We start from the raw sequence: 24,865 nt of genomic DNA, 5'->3' as shown, positions 1-24,865 counted from the left end.
CTTGCTCATTTACTGTACCCACACATATTATATACCGTTTTTCTCGCCATTAAATGGACTTTCCAAAGATAGCATTATTTTCATCATATCTTATAATTTATTATAAAAAAAATTATAAAATATGAGAAAAAAATGGAAAAAACACACTTTTTCTAACTTTGACCCCCAAAATCTGTTACACATCTACAACCACCAAAAAACACCCATGCTAAATATTTTCTAAATTTTGTCCTGAGTTTAGAAATACCCAATGTTTACATGTTCTTTGCTTTTTTTGCAAGTTATAGGGCCATAAATACAAGTAGCACTTTGCTATTTCCAAACCATTTTATTCAAGATTAGCGCTAGTTACATTGGGACACTGATATCTTTCAGGAATCCCTGAATATCCCTTGACATGTATATATTTTTTTTTAGAAGACATCCCAAAGTATTGATCTAGACCAATTTTGGTATATTTCATGCCACCATTTCACCGCCAAATGCGATCAAATACAAAAAATCGTTCACTTTTTCACAAACTTTCGGTTTCTCACTGAAATTATTTACAAACAGCATGTGCAATTATGGCACAAATGGTTGTAAATTTTTCTCTGGGATCCCCTTTGTTCAGAAATAGCAGACATATATGGCTTTGGCATTGCTTTTTGGTAATTAGAAGGCCGCTAAATGCCGCTGCGCACCACACGTGTATTATGCCCAGCAGTGCAGGGGTTAATTAGGGAGCTTGTAGGGAGCTTGTAGGGTTAATTTTAGCTTTAGTCTAGTGTAGCAGGCAACCCAAAGTATTGATCTAGGCACATTTTGGTATATTTCATGCCACCATTTCACCGCCAAATGCGATCAAATAAAACAAAAAGTTCCCTTTTTCACAAACTTTTTGTTTCTCACTGAAATTATTTACAAACAGCTTGTGCAATTATGGCATAAATGGTTGTAAATTTTTCTCTGTGATCCCCTTTGTTCAGAAATAGCAGACATATATGGCTTTGGCGTTGCTTTTTGGTACTTAGGCCGCTAAATGCGCATCACACGTATTATGGCTAGCAGTGAAGGGGTTAATTAGGTAGCTTGTAGGGAGCTTGCAGGGTTAATTTTAGCTTTAGTACACAAGAGGTTCTGTGTGTGTAGCGCTCGGTTCACTCCCAACGTGATTGCTGCAGGGGGTGGAGAAACAAATCCTCCTGTCGGCTCAATGGAGAGTGGGTGCAAATATGGAAAGTCCTGTTATGCGGCCCCAAATTAAGTCTGCCAACTTAAAAGTAAATGCAAATTGATCCAGTAGAGAGGCGCACCACAGAGACAATCACTCCAAAATAAAAGTAACTGTTAGTTTATTTCGGCACATCGTTAAAAGCATATAACAGGGCACACAGGCCCAACAGGCTCACAGGTAAAAACACAACACAGGTGTGTCAGATAGTTACGCAGACATGTTTCGTGAGCATGCTCACTTGTTCACTGCAGTACTGCAGTACTGCAGTCACTTGTTCACTACACATACTTGTGTATGCAGTGAACAAGTGAGCATGCTCACGAAACATGTCTGCGTAACTATCTGACACACCTGTGTTGTGTTTTTACCTGTGAGCCTGTTGGGCCTGTGTGCCCTGTTATATGCTTTTAACGATGTGCCGAAATAAACTAACAGTTACTTTTATTTTGGAGTGATTGTCTCTGTGGTGCGCCTCTCTACTGGATCAAAATTAATTTTAGCTTTAGTGTAGAGCTTAGCCTCCCAGCTGAAACATCAGACCCCCTGATCCCTCCCAAACAGCTCTCTTCCCTCCCCCACCCCACAATTGTCCTGCCATCTTAAGTACTGGCAGAAACTGCCAGTACTAAAATAAAAGCTATATTTGGGCTTTTTTTTTTTTAAAGAAAAGGCATATTTACATATGCTGCTCTGAAGGACCCCCCTTTAGCCCCCAACCTGACTGATCCCCCACCAAACAGCTCTCTAACTCTCCCCCTCTGTCTTAATGGCCGCCATCTTGGGTACTGGCAGCTGTCTGCCAGTACCCAGTTTAGAATAAAATTGATTATATTTTTTTATTTTTCCCCTTTTCTGTAGTGTAGCTCCCTGCCCCACCAAAGACCAACCCCCCACCCCCTCCTAGATACCTTCGATTTATATTTCAAATAAAAATACCCCTTTCTCAAACTTTTATGCACAGTTATATTTTCTGTAGTGTAGCGTTCCCACCCGCTCCCGCCCCGTGCACGCGCCCGCCCGCCGCCCCCCGTGCACGCGCGCGCGTCCGTGCGCGCCCCCATCGGCCCTGCCCCCGATCCCGCCCCCCTCTACATTACCCGGCCCATCGATGGCCGCCCACCCGCCTCCCAAGTCGGCTCCCACCCACCAACGATACCGGCCATCGATGTCCGGTGCAGAGAGGGCCACAGAGTGGCTCTCTCTGCATCGGATGGCCATCTAGAGTTATTGCAGGATGCCTCCATATCGAGGCATCACTGCAATAACCGGAAAGCAGCTGGAAGCGAGCAGGATCGCTTCCAGCTGCTTTCCACACCGAGGACGTGCAGGGTACGTCCTCAGGCGTTAACTGCCTTTTTTTTGAGGACGTACCCTGCACGTCCTCGGTCGTTAAGGGGTTAACATTATTATTATTAATTATTATTATTAATATAACATATGCATTTGTAATGTGCTAAAAGATTCTGTAGCACTAGCAAATGGTTTTTAATGTGAAGGACCATTTATTAGTTTCAGTGTCTATAAAATAAAATTTTGATTTCTAATGCTATATAGTATGTTTAAATGCTCAGATTTAGTGTAATCATCCATAATGACACATAGGTCAAAACATAAGAAGATGTAGATTTGCAAATTCTTGGTACCAGTGCTTATATAAAAGTAGATAAATCACTTTGAAGGGGTTGCCTAATGTTTTTTTTAGCAAAAAAAAAAAACAACTTAAAAGGACCAGTATATATGCATAATCAACAAATGCATGATAACAAGACAATAACATTTAGTTTGAACTTCAAGTGAGTTGTAGATATTTTTCTGACAAATTTCAAAGTTATGCTTTTTTTCCAATCCTCCTGTATCATGTGACAGCCATCAGCCAATCACAAATGCATATAGTATATATTGCACATGCTCAGTAGGAGCTGGTGACTCAAAAAGTGTACATATAAAAAGACTGTGCACAGTTTGTTAATGGAAGTAAATTGGAAAGTTGTTTAAAATTACATGCTCTATCTGAATCATGAAAGTTTAATTTTGACTTGAGTGCTCACCTTCCATGAAATGATGTTCATGACACATTATGTCATTCCTCTGTTCCAAAATCTGAACCAATGCAGCCTGGAGCTTGTGAGGTAAAATTTCATCTTCATCTGAAACCTATGTAAAACAAAAATAATAATAATGTTACGCTATAGAATAGCTTTGTAAAAATATATTGCATTACTATAAAAAGTGTGTAGCTATTTTTTAATTCAATGGGGCAGAATCAATAAATAAAATACCTGTATGATAACTTTAGGACGAGAAAGTCTTAATAAGAAATTTAAAAAGAAAAAACGTGATTTTTGCACTCAGCAAGGGCGGAGGAAACTGGAGTAAGGCCAAATGAGTGAACACCCTGACTCTGGCAGACATCCAGACAATGCTGTTAAATGAATTTCAATTTTGAAGGAAATGTACAATGGCCTTACATGTAATCCTTGGGCAGGAGCATCTATCCAGCTGAGATAAGGCAAAAAAGCTGACCTATATTTATATATACAATAGATCTACTTACACCAGAATACACCTAGTAGGATTAGCATATTAAGTATTTACTGGCCTTATTGGCAAGGGTAGATGACATGCAAATGGTGGTTAAAGTGGTCTGTAGCCCAAGGTAAAAAAAATTGTATACTATATCAAAATATACAAAATGTTTGCAAGTCTTAACACTGGTGCAACACTGTTGGGGACAAAGTATGAATGCACAGATAGAAAATGCCATATAATTCAAATAATCAAATGATTATGTAGACTAAAGCCTCAGCAACCTCGTGGGGAATGCCATTAGCAGCTTTATTGTTTAACTTTATTTAAATAAAGACATGCGCAAATCTATGTTGTGGTGGGTATTTCATTCATAACTTGAACTTGTATGTGTGTGGAAAAATAACTGATCTGCTCATTCTCACCTGTTTTAGAAACTTGTCTCCACAGAGGTCAACGATCAGCACCTGAGAAAAGAAACCATATTTGGTAAATCTAAAAAGATGAACATCTATGGGCATTGCATACATATATACATGTTTTGCATTCGTATTCTATAAGCGTGACTTGATATCTAATGGATGTAAGGGTTACACAGTCACCAGTCATCATAACTAGACCATTAACAGCTTTGCAATTATCAATGGTTGGTGATACCTATACCTACTTCAAAACTATATTACTCTAACTCTAGAATATTAAAATGCAATTACATTTTTATTGTATATTCCAGAATCTAGTAGTAAAATTATCAATTATTTTCACATTTTTTGCCCATTTGCATTATGAGGCATATGACTTTTTTTCCCCGTAGAATGATTTGCTACAAAATCTAATAATTCTTCCAGCCTGGGTTATGTGTATTTGCATGCATGAAAAGCAAAAAAAAAAAAAAAGACATTCAACCAATGTCATATTGAGCACAACATTAAAAAACTGTAGAACAAAAGTGCAGGGTGAAATTAAAAATACTCACTTCTTCAATGGGTAGGTCACTGAGCAAAGGAAAGGAACATGACAGGATGCCAATGAGGAAAGGCGTGGGAGAGCAGACAATATCAATCATGGAAGCAGGTAGAACAGGAATGTAGGTGTGTTGCCAGGTGAACGGGTACAGCATTGCAACCACTGCATGAGCGCACTTGGACAACGTGCTATGGAGGACAAAATAAAAACAGTCATTTTATAGAGGAATGAATAAAAAAGGCTGAAAGTTCAAAGGGATACACATATTTATGTTTTTCAGAACTTGAAGAATATGTTGTGCCCCCCCCCCCCCAAAAAAAGTGATTGAATTAAACCTGTAAGATATACATTATTTTTTAGTGACATAAATGTGTTTTTTATAAATATGTGCATGTATATAAGTATATACTGTACTGAGCACAGACACACATTGGATGATAGATAGAAATACTATAAATCAATATTTTAATTTTAAATATAAATACAGATAGAAATCCCTTTATCCAAACTGCTTGAGACTGGAAAAAGGTTTGGATTTTGGAATATTTGCATCTGTAAAATGAGACAGCTTGGAGAAGGGACAGAACCAAGAGAAAAACAACAACCACATCAATGCCATTATGCAGCGTATACATGTAACCTAAAGGTAGTTTTATATGATTTTTAATACTTTTGTATTCATAGTATCCACTCATACTACCCACAGAAAGATAGCACAGTACTGGAATCAAAAAGGTAATATTTGTTGTTTTCAATAAATAGAAACTATTATTTGCATTTTCGAACACAAAAACAAAAAAACAGACACAGGCAGATAAGGTTGTGATTTACAGGCAGGAAAAACAGCAATTTTTTATCATTTTATTTTTTAAGAAATATGACATAGAGACTTTGGGTTTATGAAAAAGTTTGGATTTTGGAATTAAGGATTTGTACCTATAATGTAAACATAACACAGAAATACAAATAATGAAAAAAGAGGCTGTGAAAAAAATATTGTAAATGATATATTTTAGTGTTCAGTTGATTACCTCTAGAACAGCCAAGTTTCAAATCACTTGAACCAAGATAAAATGATTATATAAAATATCTAAGGCAACAATAGAATGTGTTCCAAATTCCTCACCTGAGACTGTCAGCAACGAAGATTACCCGTCTCTCCAACAGAAGAGACGCAAACACCTTGAGAACACGAGATACACTAAGGCATTTAAATAGGCATTCAAAGTCAACATGTTCAAGTCGGGAGTCCATAGGTCTACACAGCTCTATGACCTAGGCAAGAAAAATAGAAACATTAGGTCCAAGTCTAACCATTATTTATTCATTCTTTCTTTTTTTTTTAAACCGTATCATTAATTATTGTTGCTCTGAATTAATATGAATCCATTCATACTACATTACATATTTTATTCCTAATATATTGCTAAATATATATATATATATATATATATAATTGGAGTCCTCAGTATCCAGTGCAGTCCAAGAGTTTATTTAGGTAGGAGACATACAATGGAAAGGTAAGCTCCCTACTAACTGACGCGTTTCGCGCATGTGCACATGCGCTTCATCATATATATATATATATATATATATATAATTGTTGCACAAATGTTTTTTTTATTCAAAGATTCTGATTATTTAATGCTTGCCAAGTAGCATAGGTAAATAGACCTACCTCATTTCCTGAACCGGGCAAGAAGCTTTTTACTGTTATTGTACGCCCAGGGGCAGGGAAGGGGGCGTCCATAACACTGCGCATGAATGGAGACACAAGAGCTGGTGACATTTCCCGCCGCTTCTCCACTTCATCCAATATCTACGAAAAATAAAAAAAATACATATATAAATAGCCATACAGTTTATTGATCAAATTTACATTGCAGCTTTTCTAAATCATAATAATTTTATTGAGACTCTAGATGAAAAGGATATACATCAGTGACAAACTTTGGCTGCATTTTACTTAGAAATTGTTCAAATGTATGTAGAACGTTGTTCAGGAACCTGTCAGCAAATTTAAGAAGCCATGGCTATGGTTCACTTTGTTATTGCTGCAAGTGGATATGGATTGTGCATGTGGTGTCCTATCTGTTGTGTAATACACTGAGTACTTTCTGCCTGAGTAAACAGTATTAAACTGGATGTCCATGGCCCTATTTGTTACTTGGGTTATTAGCACTGGACCATTAAAGGACCACTCAATGCAGTACAATTGCATAATTAACAAGTGCATAATAAAAATACAATGATTTAACACCTACTCTAAATTTCAAATAAGCGGTAGATATTTTTTTTTGACAAATGTATTTTTTTTCTACCATTTTATTTTAGCCCTCTGTATCATGTGACAGACATCAGCCAATCACAGACTAGTTTACGTATACCATGTGACCTTGTGCACATGTTCAGTAGGATGTTGTATGTATATAAAAAGACTGCAACATTTGATAATGGGTTTAACAGTAAAAACGTTTTTTTTTTAATTTAATTTATTTGTTTGCATGTAAATAAGCAGAAGACAATAAAAAAAAAGCTTCAATACAAAGTTATTTTGTCTTAACTGTACAGTGATGGGTTTAAAAATACAACAGACAAATGTGTTTTAATTTCCCTGCTGGTGGCACTTTTGTTTGCGTCCAATATTTCTTTAGGGACACTTTTCAACGGCTCTATCATCTGGTAATTATGGTGGCCTGGAAGCTGAAGGGATCATTTTTTAAAACCAGTAATAACTTTTACTAGAAGCATTTTTGCTAAATTGAAGCATATTGCAAAAATGCTTCTATTTAAAACTGAAATGTACCTATGCACATTTCAGTTTTGACCTTTCAATCTGTTTAACAAAGGACACCATTAGAACGAAGCAAATTGATTTTTTTTTTTAACTGTGTGTTATATAAAGGCTTTTATTAAGATCTTGATAAAGGCCTTGAACGGCTGAAACACGTAGATGTGTACTACTTGAAACATTGCTTGTAATTGTAGTTTGGAAACAGAGCGCTCCGTATACTTCATATGGAAGATGGACTTTTCAACTAAACTAATTCAAACTTTACCGCGATTGATACAGCTCAAAAGATACAACACGACTATTGAAGGATACTAGTCACGTGATCGTCACTGACCAGAGAGGAGCAAAATCCCCGGATGAAAGCACGCTAGAGAGGTACAACACCAGGGAGTCGGATTGCAAGGTAATCGGCCAGTTTTCGGCTTATAATTGTACCAAGCTGCTTGGGGATAACAAGAATTATTTGACCCACTTACAAATCTGCATGTTTTTGAGATGTTAGCTACATAAGTAGCGATCGAGGGTAAACAGCATACTGAAGATCATTGATCACTTTCCAGCATTCCACTTTGATATTTTCCAGACTTTACCTCACTTTACCAAACTTGCCTTATTTAGGACTTTTTCAGTCTACAAAGTTTTCAACCAATACAGCTCTATATGAGTTTCATTTGAGAATACTATTTGTCTATCATTTTAGCATTTTTTAGTACTGTTAGCCACCGGTGGTTATTTATTTAAATGTTTATATGTATTAAATATGTATCTATGGTGTTATTAAACCATATTAATTGTGCACATTGCTAGTATTGTTAGTTACTTAGTTTATTAATTGTATACATTTTATACATTTTATACACATATTTTTATATATAAATTAGCTATTCAGCTATTCTAGTTCATAGATCCTTCAATATTCTGCTTTTTTGCGCAGGGACTGGATCTTTTATATTGTTAACCCCTTAAATGCTTCCTGAGTGTGTTTTCTTTTTGTCTCTGTCTTGCCTGCAATATTGCACTTTTACATTTAGAGTAATCCTTTGTATTCTATTTGTTTATTGTTTACTTTACTGTATATTTAAATGAAGAGTATCACATATACTGAGGCCTACAAATTTTATGTTTACCTTAGAAAATAGATTGAAGCAGCCTAAACGGCTAACCATACAGTAAACTTCAGGTAGTCGTTTTCCTTTGCCTTGTGGCTAAAAGAAAAAAAAAAGAAATTAAATTATACAAAACAAAATTGGTGATGATTGACTACATGTAAAACAAAAGTGCAGATTCAAAACAAAAGATTTATAAATGATCTTAAAGTCCCATTTGGCAATTCTGATATTAAGCATAATATATTGCACCCCTAGATCACACCTTACATCCCCTAAATTAAAACAAAATTTATACAATTCTATTGAAAATGTAATTTATGGGAAAAACAGGGTTTATACTAAATAAACACCATGAAGGGAAATCAGGCAACATTTTATAAATAATAAAATAACATACCAAAAGTTTTTTACAGTAGCCAAACCATCTGCTTCCATCTTCTCCAGTAAGAACAAATGAAAATGTTTCACTAAAAAGAAAACAAGAAAACAAAAAAGAAGCTAAAAATGTTGTACACTATAACCAAATTATATAACTCCCAGTTCTGTATATCAAATTATTTCTATTAAAAAAATATTTAATCAAATCAGATTTGGGGATAGTCTATCATTTAAAGGGACAGTACACACCATGTAATTACAAGACATTTCTGCTGTGCTGCTATAGAATAACGTATCAGCCAATTTAAATTTTTTAAAACAAACAATTTTTACTGCAATTATTTATCAATAGCCAAACTTCACCCATCATTTGCTCTATTTAGAGGAGCCAATCTGGGCTTTAGTCAGCAGGCTATCAGGTTAGCCACGGTCATAACGTCAGCATAAAATGTATTTATTTCCAGCTGTTATCAGTTAAAGCCAATTAGGGACAGATATCTGGTATAGTTAGCCTTACAAATTCAGCACGGTGCATTTCAAATTCTGAGTATTAACAATTGCTCAATTTTTAGAGCTAAATTACTTGAAAATAGGGCAAAATAAATTATCATAAATAAACATTTTGTATACATATCTCAAGGAGTTAACTGTCCCTTTAAGAAGCTGCCATATTTATTTCCTGAAGTTAAATTGTGCTAAAAATAGAAAGAGAGATACAGAATTAACAAGAAAGAACGGACAATAAGTGTTTACCTCTTTAAATTTGAAGTTGGAGCCCAATCTTTTGAATCCGGAAAACAGAATTTTGGGATCACTTTTAACCTCTCCTCAGTATCTTTAGATTGCTTCAGTGGCTGATCATTCTATGGAGAGATAAATAAAAGTTACAATTATGTTTTCTCAAAGGCATATAGCTGGTATTGCCATTTACAGTCACTCATATGCATAAAAGTATTCAATCTGGTGGTTGCTTTATGGAGAAATCCACATCTAAATGTTAAGGGGCAATGGTTAAAGAAAATAATTATTTTAGTGGTCATGCACGGAAATGTAGATTTTAATGGCAAATAAAAAGACCCATGTAGTATGCCCATATTTCTGTCTGAAGTGAAGGCTTAATTGATTATCAGAGTAACCCTATGCATATCCCAGGCCTTCCTGTATTAACTTCCTGTTTTTGTCCCTACCTCCTTTATCAGAATCTATGATTAGAGGTAATCATAGACTTAATACAGTAAGCAAAAGTGAGTTAATACAGTAAGGGATATAAAACGTAGGCAACATCAATATTCAGAAAATCCCAAATTCAAACAGAGCTTAAGATTTTAAGTCCAATTGAAAAATGTGCAAGCTGCTGTATTCTGCAGTCAAATTTCTGAATTTGTTTTCAAATGTGGGATTTGTGCTATATAAACAGGCTATATTGACTTGCTGACAACAGACTTTATAAGGGTTAACTAGGATCATCTGCATGTCACTGCGCGGTACAAATGCATTAAATATATGGATTGTAATGTATGGTCCACTGAAACACATTGAATAAAAGGATGAGCATATTATATTGTTACAGAAGTGTGCAGATTTGTCTGTAAATAGAGGGATGTGACAATCTTATGTGACATGGGAACTTTACCTTATTAGGATACTGCTGGGTTATATGGGGAACATAACCATCGCCTGATGGCTTCTTCTGAAGAGAGACTACCACGAACAACTCAAACAATTGCTGCTCCTGAAACTCGATGAGGTCTCTCTCTAGTGTCTGGTAATGAGGATTCCGTTTTAATGAGCTCTGTACCTGAGCCAAACGTTTATTATGCTCTGTAGAGGAAATATTAAGAAAATTAATTCAAGCTCCTACAAATACATCACAAAATTAACATTTTCTTTAATCACAACTTGTTTCAAGTAAACTAGTAATTCTAAAAACTATGGGTTTCAGAGCGTAGTCAATAAAGTTGCAAAGATTTGAAAAAAGGTTAACACTCTCAATCCTCTGAATGCTGCCATTTGGCCATGAAGGTTTTGCTAATAGAGTTTCGGGTCTCATGAAACATCTTACTTTTGAGAAAGTGCACTTTACATCTAAGCAATTTACAACCAGAGGGTGCTAAAATAAGTTTTAATAAGTCCTGGTAATTTTGAACTTGGGAACAATACTTTTATGGGCGTCATAAGATTAGGGAAGAGTCCTGCCCTAGCTTCAGGTGAACACGTGTTTATCTTCCTGCTCCACTGTAAGTAAGCCAGCCTGCAAGACCAGGTATTCAGGAATTTGAAAACCATTGCTTCATTTGACTTTGAACTGAATATTTCAGACGTATGTTTCTATTTCCACACACAACAGATTAAACAGAACATTAATGTCATGATTTATTTATTGTATGTAAAACATATGTTCTTGTACTGAGAAAAATCACTTTTATTATACTTGTGGGGCATATACATCTCCGCCGATAGAACTGTGATGGATCGAGTGATCTTCTACTTCACAGACAAGTACAGCACAAACATAACCTTTCTATTTCTTTTAATATAAAAATATACAGGTTTAAATCCTGCTCTTTTACATGGATATTTTTAGAGTTAAATGTCCATTTAAAATCAAAGTAAAACTGAAACTTTCATGTTTCAGAAAGAGCATTCATTTTTAAGAGACTTTTCAGTTTGTACTTTACGATTGGTATCTTTTATTGAAAAGCATACCTAGATAGGCTCAGGCTAATGCTCCGACACATTAGTGTCCCTTTAAGTAGAAACCATTAAAAGAGAAGATGTTTTAGGTTGATATATGTATATATAAAGATTTCTGTGCCACCCTATAACAAACTCAATATCTCATGTTCTGAAATCATATTTTCTTTAAATATATCAATTATATCTACATTTGCAAAGAAATTCTATTTCATAGAGTTGGTTCCTGAAACAGGAGGGTTTATTAATGCAGCTAGGTTTGGTTAAATAATAACTTCTGTTGAGATACTGCCCTTATATACACTTTAAAACAGAAGCTATCTCTTGCAATCATAAAGTGAAATTTAGAGAAGATTTGATGTTTTTTGCTTGTTCATCGATGCACTTTTCACGTACGTGGCAGCTCTGATTAGTATGGGGCAGTAGTGCACTTTCGATTTACAGATGCTAGCTACCTATTCATAGAGTTTAGAAGATTTAGTACTAACATTTGAAAAAACTGCACAATTAATTTGACATAAACATCCAGGAGTCTATAAGGCACATGACAACTGCATTTTAACAATATAATTTATTGTTCAGATATTCTGAATATTGTCAGACAAAACACACTCTTAGGAAAGTCTACTCAAAATTAAACTATCATGATTCAGACACAATTTTAAATAACTTTCCAATTCACTTCCATTATCTAAAATGTGCACAATCTTTTTATATGCACATTCTCTGAGGCACCAGCACTAACTGAGCATGTGCAATATTTACAGGATATATGTATATGCATTTTGTGATTGGCTAATGGCGGTCACATGATGCATTAGGAAGGAAAATGTAACTAACTTTGACATTTGCCATAAAAACAACTATTACCCCATAATGTTACTGGGGACAGTGCCCCACTGAATCCTTTCACTTTTATTAGGTTAAAATACACTGAAATAATCTTTACAACACAAGTATTTGTGACATTACTGTCCCTTTAAAAAAACAAAAAATGTTTACTTACTTTTCTGCCGATCTTCTGCCTCACTTTCAGTTTCACTGGCTTCACCTAAACAAAAATATAAATGTAAAGAGGAGGAATACAAACTAAATGTATTTTACAGAGTGCAGAATGTTGTATTGGTTTTACATCCATATACAATTACTATAATGCTAAAACCACCAATCATAAAGCTTCTATAGATAAAATACATCAAATATATTAAAGCCATTCTTTACTTTAATATGGTGTTTAAATTGTATTTTATTTTATTAAATTATGTGTTTACTACTACAACTTTTGGGATTTGCCCACAAACAGAGCTTTAGGAGTTCTCTTTTTTTAGCCAATAAGGTACTTATACTAGAAGATCAGTTACAGAGGCCCCACTCATACTGCAAGATTGTACTCAAAGGGACATAAAATACTAAATTAAACTTTATTGGTTCAGAAAGAGCATGCAATTCTAAGAGATTTTTCAGGTATAGGAAAGCTAATATTAAACGTACATGATTCAGACAGAACATGTAATTTTAAGACAATTAAATTAAAGGTACATTAAACCCATTTTTTTTCTTTCATGATTCAGATGGAGAATACATTTTTAAACAACTTTGTAATTTACTTCTATTATCTAATTTGCTTCATTCTCTTGATATTCTTTCCTGAAAAGCATATCTAGATAGGCTCAGTAGCTTCTGATTGGTGGCTGCACATAGATGCCTCATGTGATTGGCTCACCCATGTGCACTGCTATTTGTTTAACAAAATAAATCTAAAGAATGAAGCAAATTAGATAATAGATGTAAATTGGAATGTTCTTTAAAATTGTATTTTCTATCTGAATCATGAAAGACATTTTTTGGGTTTAATGTCCCTTTAACTTCTATTTTTTTTCTCTTTTCTGATTGGCTCACTAGATGTGTTCAGCTAGATCCCAGTATTGTATTCCTTCAGCAAAGGATAACAAGAGAATAAAGCAAATTTGATAATATATGTACATTGGAAAAGTTGATTAAAATTGTATATTCTATCAGAATCAGGAAAAAATTGGGGTTTCAGGTTTCTTTAAAAGGGACACTGAACCCAAATTTTTTCTTTTGTGATTCAGATAGAGCATGTAATTTTAAGCAACGTTCTAATTTACTCCTATTATACATTTTTCTTTGTTCTCTTGCTATGTTTATTTGAAAAAAAGAAGGCATCTAAGCTTTTTTTGGTTCCGAACTCTGGACAGCACTTTTTTATTGGTGGATGAATTTATCCATCAATCATTAAGATCAACCCAGGTTGTTCACCAAAAATGCGCCGGCATCTAAACTTACATTCTTGCATTTCAAATAAAGATACCAAGAGAATGAAGAAAATTTTATAATAGGAGTAAATTAGAAAGTTGCTTAACATTTCATGCTCTATCTGAATCACGAAAGAAAAAAAAATGGGTTGTGTCCCTTTAAATGCACTTTGTTCTCTTGGTATCCTTTGTTGAAAACCAGAAGCACTCTGGGAGTAATCTGGTGGCTACACACATATGCCTGATGTCACTGATTCACTAGATGCAATTAGATAGGTCTCAGTAGTGCATTGCTGCTGTGGAGTTGACTTCAACAACTATATGTCTAATCCCTTTGCATAGGTTAAACACATGCAACAGTGCAATCTGTTCCCACTTTTAATTCAACTAAATTGGAACGTCTGGTCCACTATCCTAGTCCTGGCCCTTTTTCATCAGATTTTTTTAAAGAACGACTGAAACAGTACTTTTTCCATGCTGTTTTACTACTAATATTGAGTGAAATCCCTAAAAAAACATCCATTCCTGAGCGGCATCAATAGCTCTGCCTCCATAGCCATCCAAACACTGACCTCAACACTCATCTCTGGCTCTGACCAACCAAACTTCACCCTTCACTACCAGGTCCCAGTTTTTATGCTTAAAATATTGCTAAGAATGCCTTGTGCACAAACATGCATTTCCTGTTAGCTGCAGTATCACTTCACTTATACCTTCAACTTTTTAATGGACGTATTATTTTAACATGATTGAATTTTGTTCATTCATAAGCATTAAAAAAAGACAGGGAAAAAATGAGGTACCTTTTGATGAAGTGGTATCCTGGTTGGTAAAGGGTTGAACCTTAACTTTCTTCTTCCCTCGTTTAGCATCAAAAATGTCCTGAATCTTCATCACCAGCTGAGAAAAAAAAAAAAAAAAAAAAAAAAGATGTTAACAACAACCTTTCTCAAACTTGTATGTTAAAAGGGACACGAAAGTCAATTTTTTTTCTACAGTGTACCAATAAAAAACAAACAAAACTAAAAACATTTAAATGTACTTCTACTATCAATTTACTTCATTCTCTTGGTATCTTTGTTTGAAAAGCAGGTTGGTATACTCAGGTGTGTGCATGTATCTGCAGCTCTATATGGTAGCAGTTTTGAATGTCACCTACCTAGGTATTCTCTTCAACAAAGAATACCAGAAGAACACATTATATTGATAATAGAAGCAAACTGGAAACTGTTTTTTGTTTTGTATTTTTGAACAGTTTGCTCTTTGAGAATCATGTCCCTTTAATGTAGGAAAATGAGCTGTTTGGAATTACAGACAATCCATTAGAGGTCGCATTAGAGTAAGTAAATAATGCATCTTAAATTGTGACTATGCAATAAGGTTGGGTGCACCTGAAATGTTTTTACCTTAGGGAATTTCTTTTTCTTTTTCCCTGTTGTGTCTCCTGCACTTCTGAACACCTTCCACTCCATCAGTGTCACTGGCAGCGTGCTATCCTTGGGAGTCTTTTTGTGCAGGTAAAGTTTGGTGCTTTTAAATTCAAGGGTTTGGCGTTTAAGAAAATTGGGCTTTGAGGAAATCTGGGGTGAAAAAAAAAGGAAACAGCTTTATTAGACGTACTAATGCAGTGCATTGCAAGATTGCTTCCATACAAAACTAAAATATTATCATGTGCATTGCTTTAGTAATTCTTATGTCTCTTCTAGCAGTCAGGTTGTCTCACTTCGATAAGATCAATGTTGGTTGTTCTATCATTCTCAGATACTATGGGCAGAATGATCTAAAGCTCTCTGTTCTGGTAAGATTATCTAAGAGGTCTTGTCAGTACTGCAAAGAAATTTAAAAAGGCTTATTTTAGCTTGAGAGCTGCATATTTGGCTTTGTAGGGTTCTGGATGTGAATGTGAGTCACCTACTTAACAATATAATGCTCAAAAAAGCACCCAAAGATATAAGGCCCTGTGTCATATCTGTGGACTATGTACAAATAATTCACAGGTATCTCATCATATTTGTGAATAATGCTCAATGATATCTTAGTGTGATTTCAATGATTTGATTATTGCACCAGAGGAAGACTGTGTAATATATGTTTACTATTGGGTTCAGTATTGTGTATCTAACCTTTGTAAGCTATTTTACTTGGCTTTGCATTACTGTATCCTTCTATCTTTTTTATGTCAATAAAGCTCATTTAAAAAAAAAAAAGCTAAATTAAAACTTTTCAATTATGATCTTAAAGGGACAGTATACACCAATTTTCATTTAATTGCATGTAATAGACACTAATATAAAAGAATAATATACACAGACACTGATCTAAAAATCCAGTATAAAACCTTTTAGAAACTTACTTAGAAGCTCACAGTTGAAAAGGTTAGCTAAAAAAAACCACTGCAAGTGGTTCTATAGCAAAAAAGCAGACACTCTCACCTCCCCCCTTCCTCTGCATATGAAAAGACTCTTTACACAAACATGAGTAAGCTGGTGTAGGTATACATCAGTATTCTCCTAAAATGTTGGGGCTTGGTTAGAAGTCTGAAAATCAGCGCAATGTTATTTTTTTTTAAAAAAAAAGCAAAATTATACTTTTAAAAAAAAAAAAAAAGCTCTATAAGCTATATAAATGAATCATCCACAAAACATTTATGCAAAGAAAAAGCTAGTAATGTCCCTTTAAACTTGCAACAAACAATTCCCAATACTGTACGGACATTTTATACTGCCTAGTGCCTACCTGAATGAGGTGTATCCATTTAAGGATTAAAAGTGTGAAATTCAAAACCATATCATACCTTAGGTGCTTTTATAGTACAGCGTGGAGGTGGTATTTTCCATGTTGATGGGGCCCTCCATATAGGTAAGGGAGAAATTTTGATATCTTCATATGGGTTTTCCTTTGGAGGATCTGAAAAATATTGAAGGTGTTTTTCAAACAATTTTAACAAATTTGATGAGGTTTGTTGGTAGGAAAAGTGAGCATCTGAACAAGATTAGTTGAATTAGCTGGTATAGTGATACTGCCTGGTACTGAATTTAAGGAGTTCTGAGAAATGTTTACAAATTATGCACATTCTACTGTTTGCATAATGTGTACTTAACGACCACTGTCAACAATGAATAATTACAACTAAAAATAAAACGGGGGCATTCTAGTGTAATAAATAAAACACACTATTTATTAAAGCATTTTATTTTTAAACAAATCCAGTTCTTTTTCTATGTGCTTAACCACAAAGTAGATCTCCTGTGTTCCAGATGAGGATCGCATGACTGATGGTGATGAAATAAATAAAAAGCATTAATGCGTATGTTCCCATCACTGACTATATTCTCATCTGGAGCAGAATGGAAGAGTTCAAGGAATGCAACCTTGATTATGCTTTTAACCCTTTTGAAGGAATTTAGCAAATAAATAAAGGTAAAGTATTTATTTCACAAGAAAATGCTTTAACAAAAAAGAGTGCATTTTATTTTTTACACAAGAATGTCCCATTATCTTCCATATCCTTATTCTGCAGATTCCACATATTTAGATCCATATTGATTTTATATATATATATATATATATATATATATATATATATATATATACACATATATAATGTGTAATTATGCTCTCTGAATTAAAAAAATGCTGCTTCATTTAAATAAATAATATCAAGACTTACACGTAATGTCCTCATAGATATTGTCTTCAGACATGGTGTGGTAAAGAGCAGATCTAGAATGCTCACAGGGTTCTTCTGAGATCTCTGGGTGATTTGTTTGTTGGATGAATCGTCTGTAAGTCTGAATATCTTCAAATTCAAAAGATTTTCTAAAAAAAAAAAAAAAAAAAAAAAAGGGGATTATTAATCAATAATTTAAATGACTTTTACCCCATTTTACCCCAAATACAACTAACACCAGCAAAACAATTGCATATGTAAATATTAAATATTTTCAAATAAATAAATTGATCTGTTTTTCATATTTAGGGAAGCATACAGTACATCCACTAGACAGATCTTTATATATGACAAACTGATGCTTTTTTCATTTGGATTAGGGTTGACAGGTGTCCAGTATTCAACAGGACAGTTCACTATTTCATCAGGCTGTCCAGTAAAATCTACAAAAAAAAAATACTGGACACTCAATATTCAATTTTTTTTTACTAGCAGCCAAGGAGATAAATTGGTTAACTAAATATTCCTGGTGTGGGAGGGGCATTGCTTAACCCCACCTACCCCCCATGCCCAGTCATCTATAGGTTGTCCCGGATTTTTATGGAGGACAACAGGCAATCCTAATACAGCTTATAGGTTCATTTAACTAAGGATCATGCATAAATATCATATATTTAACAGGAAAAAAAATTTTTTTAAAGGGACAATTTTTTTTCTTTAATTCCTTAGTGACCAGACCATTTTTTCAATTTTCTTACTGTTAGGGACCAGGGCTATTTTTACATTTCTGCGGTGTTTGTGATTATCTGTAATTTTCCTCTTACTCATTTACTGTACCCACACATATTATATACAGTTTTCTCGATATTAAATGGACTTTCTAAAGATACCATTATTTTCATCATATCATATAATTTACTCTAAAAAATGTTTTTATAAAATATGATGGAAAAAAAAATAGAAGAAAAAAAAAAACACTTTTTCTAACTTTGACCCCCAAAATCTGTTACACATCTACAGCCACTAAAAAACACCCATGCTAAATAGTTTATATATTTTGTCCTGAGTTTAGAAATACCCAATGTTTACATGTTCTTTGCAAGTTATAGGGAAATAAGTACAAGTAGCACTTTGCTATTTCCAAACCATTTTTGTTTTTCAAATTAGCCATAGTTACATTGTAACACTGATATCTGTCAGGAATCCCTGAATAACGCTTCACATGTATATATATATTTTTAGTAGACAACCCATAGTTTTGATCTAGGCCCATTTTGGTATATTTCATACCCCTATTTCACTGCCAAATGCAATCAAATAAAAAAAATCATTAACTTTTTTACAAACTTTAGGTTTCTCACTGAAATTATTTACAAACAGCTTGTAGAATTATGGCACAAATGGTGTAAATGCTTCTCTGGGATCCCCTTTGTTTAGGAATAGCAGACATATATGGCTTTGGCATTACTTTTTGGTAATTAGAAGGCCACTAAATGCGGCTGTGCACCAGCAGTTAAGGGGTTAATTACGTAGCTTGTAGGGTTAATTTTAGCTTTAGTGTAGAGATCAGCCTCCCACTTGACACATCCCACCCCCTGATCCCTTCCTGACCCCCATCAAACAGCTCTCTTCCCTCATCTACATCTTAAAGGACCAGTCAACACAGTAGATTTGCATAATCAACAAATGCAAGATAACAAGACAATACAATAGCATTTACTCTGAATTTCAAATAAGTAATGGATTTTTTTCTAACAAATTTCAGTTATGTATATTTCCACTCCCCCTGTACCATGTGATAGCAATCAGCCAATCACAAATGCATATACGTATAGTCAGTGAATTCTTGCACATGCTCAGTAGGAGCTGGTGACTCAAAAAGTGTAAATATAAAAGAATGTCCACATTTTTTTTAATGGAAGTAAATTGGAAAATTGTTTAAAATTACATGCTGTATCTGAATCATGAAAATTTCATTTGACCTGAGTGTCCCTTTAAGTACTGCCAGTACTAAAATAAAAAGCATTTTTTTTTATATTGATTCTGCTGTGTTGGATCCCCCCTTAGCCCCCAAACTCCCTGATTCCCCCCCCCTACCTATTTGCCGCCAGTTTGCCAAAAAAAATGTGTTTATTTTTTTATATATAATAAAACATTTTCTGTAGTGTAGCTGCCCCCCCTCAATACCCTTACCCCCTCCCAACATGTATTCCCCCCTCCCTCTCCCTCCTTCCCATATATTTACAATGCATTTATGTGTGGCTCCTGCGCACGCACTCCTGCCGCATCGCACACACTTCTAACTAACCGGATCCGGAATTACTAAACGATGGGCCACCCACCCGTCTCCCGGCTACAGCTCCCACACCAACGATCGGCACCATTGATGGCCGATGCAGAGAGGGCCACAGAATGTCCCTCTCTGCATCGGTGGGTAAAAAAGGGTATTGCAGTGATGCCTCAATATCGACAATACCCTGAAAGCATCTAGAAGCGATCACCATTGCTTCCAGCGCTTGAAACCCCAGAGGACGTGTCAGGCACGTCCTTGGTCCTTAACTGTATTTTCTTGTAGGATGTGCCTGACATGTCCTTGGTCATTAAGGGGTTCATTTTTCAGATAGAGAATACAATTTTAAAAATGTTTCCAATTTACTTCTATTATCAAATTTGCTTTGTTCTTATGTTATTCTTTGTTGAAGAAATGTCTATATAGGTAGCGCACACATGACAGGAAATAGTGCTGCCATCTAGATTTTTTGTTTTGCTGTAAAGTAACATATTAGCCAAGTCTAAGAAATTAACATCTTTTTTTACTGCAAGTAAATATCAACATCAAAACTCCACCCACCATTTGTAGGAGCCAATCTAAGCTTTAGTCTGCTGACAACAAGGCTAATCATAATGATAGTTTAAAGTGCATTGTTTTGCAGATGTTATATAATAAAGCCATTTAGGGAAAGATATGTACTAGGGTTAGTATTAGGAAGTCAGCAGGGTGCATTTTAATTTAAATTTTTAAAGCTTATTTACATGTAAATCAGAAAAAATAAACCAAGAAAGCATATTGTAAATTTGTTTCATTACAAACTAAACATTTTATATAACAATCTCAAGGTGTTTACTGCCCATTTAAGATTAATGCAAAAAATAAATATACAACAAAAGGCAGTGTGTTTATGTGAAACTTCTTCTGGGTTAGAATCTAATTGTAATTAAATTATTGTTTAATAGCAGCCTTAGTAATGTTGTGTAACTGTGTGCACATTTATGTTTATTAGCAGTGTCACTATTTTGTTTCCAAGAAAGGGAGCATCTTTAGTTTCTTCCCTTTTAAATAAATTAATAATAAATAAACTTTAATGGGCGATTTCACAAAAAAACAAAACTGTTCTTTAAATAAACAGAAGCTTGGTTGACAAATGGGGTGTGGCTTAAAACATAATAGTGTTAATCAGTCTGGTCAGACTAGGACGATTTAGGATTCATCTTATTTATTGATACAAAAAGGAGTCATTTATTTATTTTCTATACAAAATGCAAGTCATTTTTTATCCTTTTTAATTATGGAAATTATTTATTTGTTACAGATTGACAGTGTTTTTTTGTATAGTAAAGTATATTTATTCTATGTGTTTAAAGGGACACTGAACCCAAATTTTTTCGTTCATGATTCAGATAGAGCATGCACTTTTAAGCAACTTTCTAATTTACTTCTATTATCAATTTTTCTTCTTTCTCTTGCTATCTTTATTTGAAAAGAAGGCATCTAAGCTAAGGAGCCAGCAAATGTTTGGTTCAGAACCATGGACAGCACTTGTTTATTGGTGCTGTCCAATCAGCAAGGACATCCCAGTTTGTTCACCAAAAATGGGCTGGCATCTAAACTTACATTCTTGCTTTTCAAATAAACATACCAAGAGAATGAAGAAAAGTTGATAATAGGAGTACATTAGAAAGTTGCTTAAAATTGCATGCTCTATCTGAATCACAAAAGATTTTTTTTGGGTTCAGTGTCCCTTTAATTTTAACGTTTATTAAAAATGCTGACTCCAATAACAACATATAGACAAGATCTTTAGAAGTCCAATTTATCTAGCAAGTCACTACTCCTAAAAAAAAAGTATAATTTTCGAAATTTGAAAAATTTAATTTCTGACTCCTAACTTTTTGGATTATTGTTTAAGTATCTATATTCTATATGTATCTGTTGTAATATATCAATTAATTTCCTGATTCCTAAAAAGTTGTCAGACCCATTATCAGTTTCATATAGTTCTGTCAGCCAGTCAATGGCTATAGAAATTTCTTCTGTGTATTTTGAGAGGAACAAAAGTAAGGGATCTGTAGTTTGATGTAACGTCACAAAGCACTCCATATATCCATCGATAGCTTGTATTTAACACTATGGAGAAACTCACAATACTGTAGTATGGCAACCAAAACGGAATACTAAAAGGAAAGTACTCAGTAGGTTGTTAAAGGGACATGAAACCCACATTTTTTCTTTTGTGATTTAGAAAGAGCATGGCATTTTAAACAAGTTTCTAATTTACTTCTATTATCTAATTTGCTTCATTCTCTTGATATCACTTGCTGAAAAGCATATCTAGATATGCTCAGTAGCTGCTTATTGGTTGCTGCACATAGAGGCCTCGTGTGATTGGCTCACACATGTGCATTGCTTTTTCTTCAACAAAGGATATCTAAAGAATTGAGCAAATTAGATAATAGAAGTAAATTGGAAAGGTGTTTAAAATTGCATGCCCTATCTGAATCATGAAAGTTTAATTTTGACTAGACTGCCCCTTTAACAATCAGCCAGTATAGAAACACGAAATGCATCTCCTTTGTAGAAAACATTGCAAGGCAAACTTTATTTGCTCAACGCATTTCAGCGGCTCATTACGCCTTTCTCAAGAGCATAAAAGTTAAAAAAAAAAAGAGTAAATGACTGTGGAAATTCCTTCTGTATCTGCTAATTGGATGTGCTTTCTTTTTTAGAATGGCACACATGCTGGCCTATGTATTTAAATGGACATGGTACCCAAATAAATGTTGAAGCACTTAGAAAGTGATGCAGCATAGCTGTAAATAGCTAGAAAATATCACCTGAACATCTCTATGTTAAAAAAGGAAGATATTTTACCTCAAATTTTCCTCAGTTGCAACATTCCATTGTAAAGGGAATTTAAGCAGCCAATCAGGATGCTTGTACCAGGACTTGCAAGAGAGCGTGCATCTGGCATGTGCAGGCACAGTCATGTTATTTCCCTACTCAGTTTATTGAAGTTTACTTTCAAATCTCGTAAGATTCAAAGGGACATGAAACACAACATTTTTCTTTCATGATTCAGATAGAGAATACAATTTTAAACATAAGTCCAATTTACTTCTATTATCTAATTTGCTTCATTTTTTAGGCACATGGGTGAGCCAATAACACGAGGCATCTATGTGCAACCACCAATCAGCAGCTACTGAGCATATTTAGATATGCTTTCAGCAAACGATATCAAGAGAATGGAGCTAATTAGATAAAAGAAGTGAATGGGAAGGTTGTAAAAAATGCATGTTCTATCCGAATCATAAAAGAAAAAAAATGGTGTCCCTCTTTAAGTGAAATCTCATGATTACAGTAAAGCAAAGTGTTGCATCAACACTGATGAAGCTGATTTTTTTTATGCATGCATGGCAGTAGCTGAAGTATAACTTTTCACAGAACACTTACTGTTGTGAGATGAAATTACTGTGAGGTAAAATATCTTCCTTTATTACTTGTCCGCTTTTTTCAGTCATGCTACATCACTTTCAGGTGATGTAGCATATGGGTATTATGTCCTTTTAACCCTTGAAAAATGGATAAACTAACAAATAAAGCTGTTTTTCATTATTGTGTTCCTTTATGTTGTACCTATTTTGTATGCAATAATAAAAGGGACAGTAAAAGTCAAAAGTGGGCATACTATTGCAAGTTGGTTTTTTTACCGTAATATCAGCACCACTTGCACAGATTGCTGTGTTTATCACATGGGCCATACTTACTCAGTAAACATGTTATCACAGAGATCAACCACGGGCATGTGCACATGGTGCCAATCTCAGCATTAAATAAAGTCTAATATAGCCTTTTTTTAGAAGCTGCTACAATAACATACTTAATGAATCCCAAGCAATGGAAAACAATTCACCAATGCAGCGACAGATACAATATTTTACAAAGATGTACATTTTTCAGATGTTTTGTTTCTGGGTTTGGGTGTTGCCGGTAAAGAATCAATCCTTTACATAAAATATATATAAATGTTGTTATTTTGTTTGCTATTTAGCACCCAATGCAGGAAGTTATCATTTTAAATTTGATAGCCTGAAAGTTTTTTTGTTGTTGTTTTTTTTATTTCTAACAAAAAGTATATTCTAATTAGATGCTGCAATTTATTATTATTTATTGCAGGAATGCAATACTAAGTATAAAACTAAAAAAGACAACAATTTTAATAAGAAACAAATAATAGATATTTATATTTGTCCCTTTTTTCCCCCCCTGAGTGTTTACAATAAAAACTATGTTTGCGATAGTAGCTTTGAGGTGAGTCAAGACGAAGGGAGAGATTCAACACAAGTGACTAGTCGCTTGGATTGGATGAAAAATGCTGCGGTTCGGCAATCAAGCATAGAACATAAATACCTGATCTCTTAAAAACAAAGTTAAACCCTGAGTGACTTCATGGCCTTAGTGTATTGTTTTAAAAAAAATATGTCTTTTTTGTAAACGTTTTTAATTATATTAATATGCTTGATAAAAAGAGTTCCTGGTTTGCCTTTGAGGTTTTTTTTTCAATAAACAAAGCTCTGGTACATGTGAATATCTCTGTTTTTTCTTCTCTTTTTAAGGATAATAATTGGAGGCCATCATACACTAATAAGGACATTGTATATAAATGCATACTACAGAAAAGAAGGGATAAATATAACTATCCATTATTATTTTTTAATTTTAATTTTGGTGGAAGGACTTGCTGCATATATTTTGGTTATTTTTTGTAAATCCATCACTGTTTTGTGGAGTCACTAGCAATTTTTTAATTGAAGAAATGCATACACAGCTAAGGTCTTATAAAGATATTTATAGTCCCACTGTAGAGCTACATTACTCTGGCACATTAGAGCAAGCCACAGCCAATAAGATAATCAGGAGCAGCACACACACATGGCAGCCAATCAATGACTGTGCCC

The 24,865-nt window shown here is 34.3% G+C and overlaps 1 protein-coding gene across 1 annotated transcript in view; it reads right to left on the bottom strand.

Annotated features, from left to right (window-relative positions):
* DENND2C (DENN domain containing 2C) overlaps window positions 1-24,865 on the bottom strand; it is a 61,755-nt gene that overhangs the window by 6,791 nt on the left and 30,099 nt on the right. The window contains exons 3-16 of the mRNA XM_053706563.1: window positions 17,630-17,778; window positions 16,754-16,866; window positions 15,366-15,539; window positions 14,763-14,859; window positions 12,690-12,734; window positions 10,623-10,810; window positions 9,743-9,852; window positions 9,009-9,078; window positions 8,630-8,707; window positions 6,387-6,527; window positions 5,835-5,983; window positions 4,719-4,896; window positions 4,168-4,209; window positions 3,265-3,370 (exon numbers count right to left, since the gene is read on the bottom strand). Of these exons, the coding sequence (XP_053562538.1) occupies window positions 3,265-3,370; window positions 4,168-4,209; window positions 4,719-4,896; window positions 5,835-5,983; window positions 6,387-6,527; window positions 8,630-8,707; window positions 9,009-9,078; window positions 9,743-9,852; window positions 10,623-10,810; window positions 12,690-12,734; window positions 14,763-14,859; window positions 15,366-15,539; window positions 16,754-16,866; window positions 17,630-17,778 (1,640 nt within the window). The remainder of the gene's footprint in view (window positions 1-3,264; window positions 3,371-4,167; window positions 4,210-4,718; window positions 4,897-5,834; window positions 5,984-6,386; window positions 6,528-8,629; window positions 8,708-9,008; window positions 9,079-9,742; window positions 9,853-10,622; window positions 10,811-12,689; window positions 12,735-14,762; window positions 14,860-15,365; window positions 15,540-16,753; window positions 16,867-17,629; window positions 17,779-24,865) is intronic.

Source organism: Bombina bombina, chromosome 3, assembly GCF_027579735.1.
Source record: "Bombina bombina isolate aBomBom1 chromosome 3, aBomBom1.pri, whole genome shotgun sequence".
Taxonomy (NCBI): Eukaryota; Metazoa; Chordata; class Amphibia; order Anura; family Bombinatoridae; genus Bombina; species Bombina bombina.
Note: the sequence above shows the minus strand (reverse complement) of the source record. Positions and strands in the feature narration are given on the sequence as shown.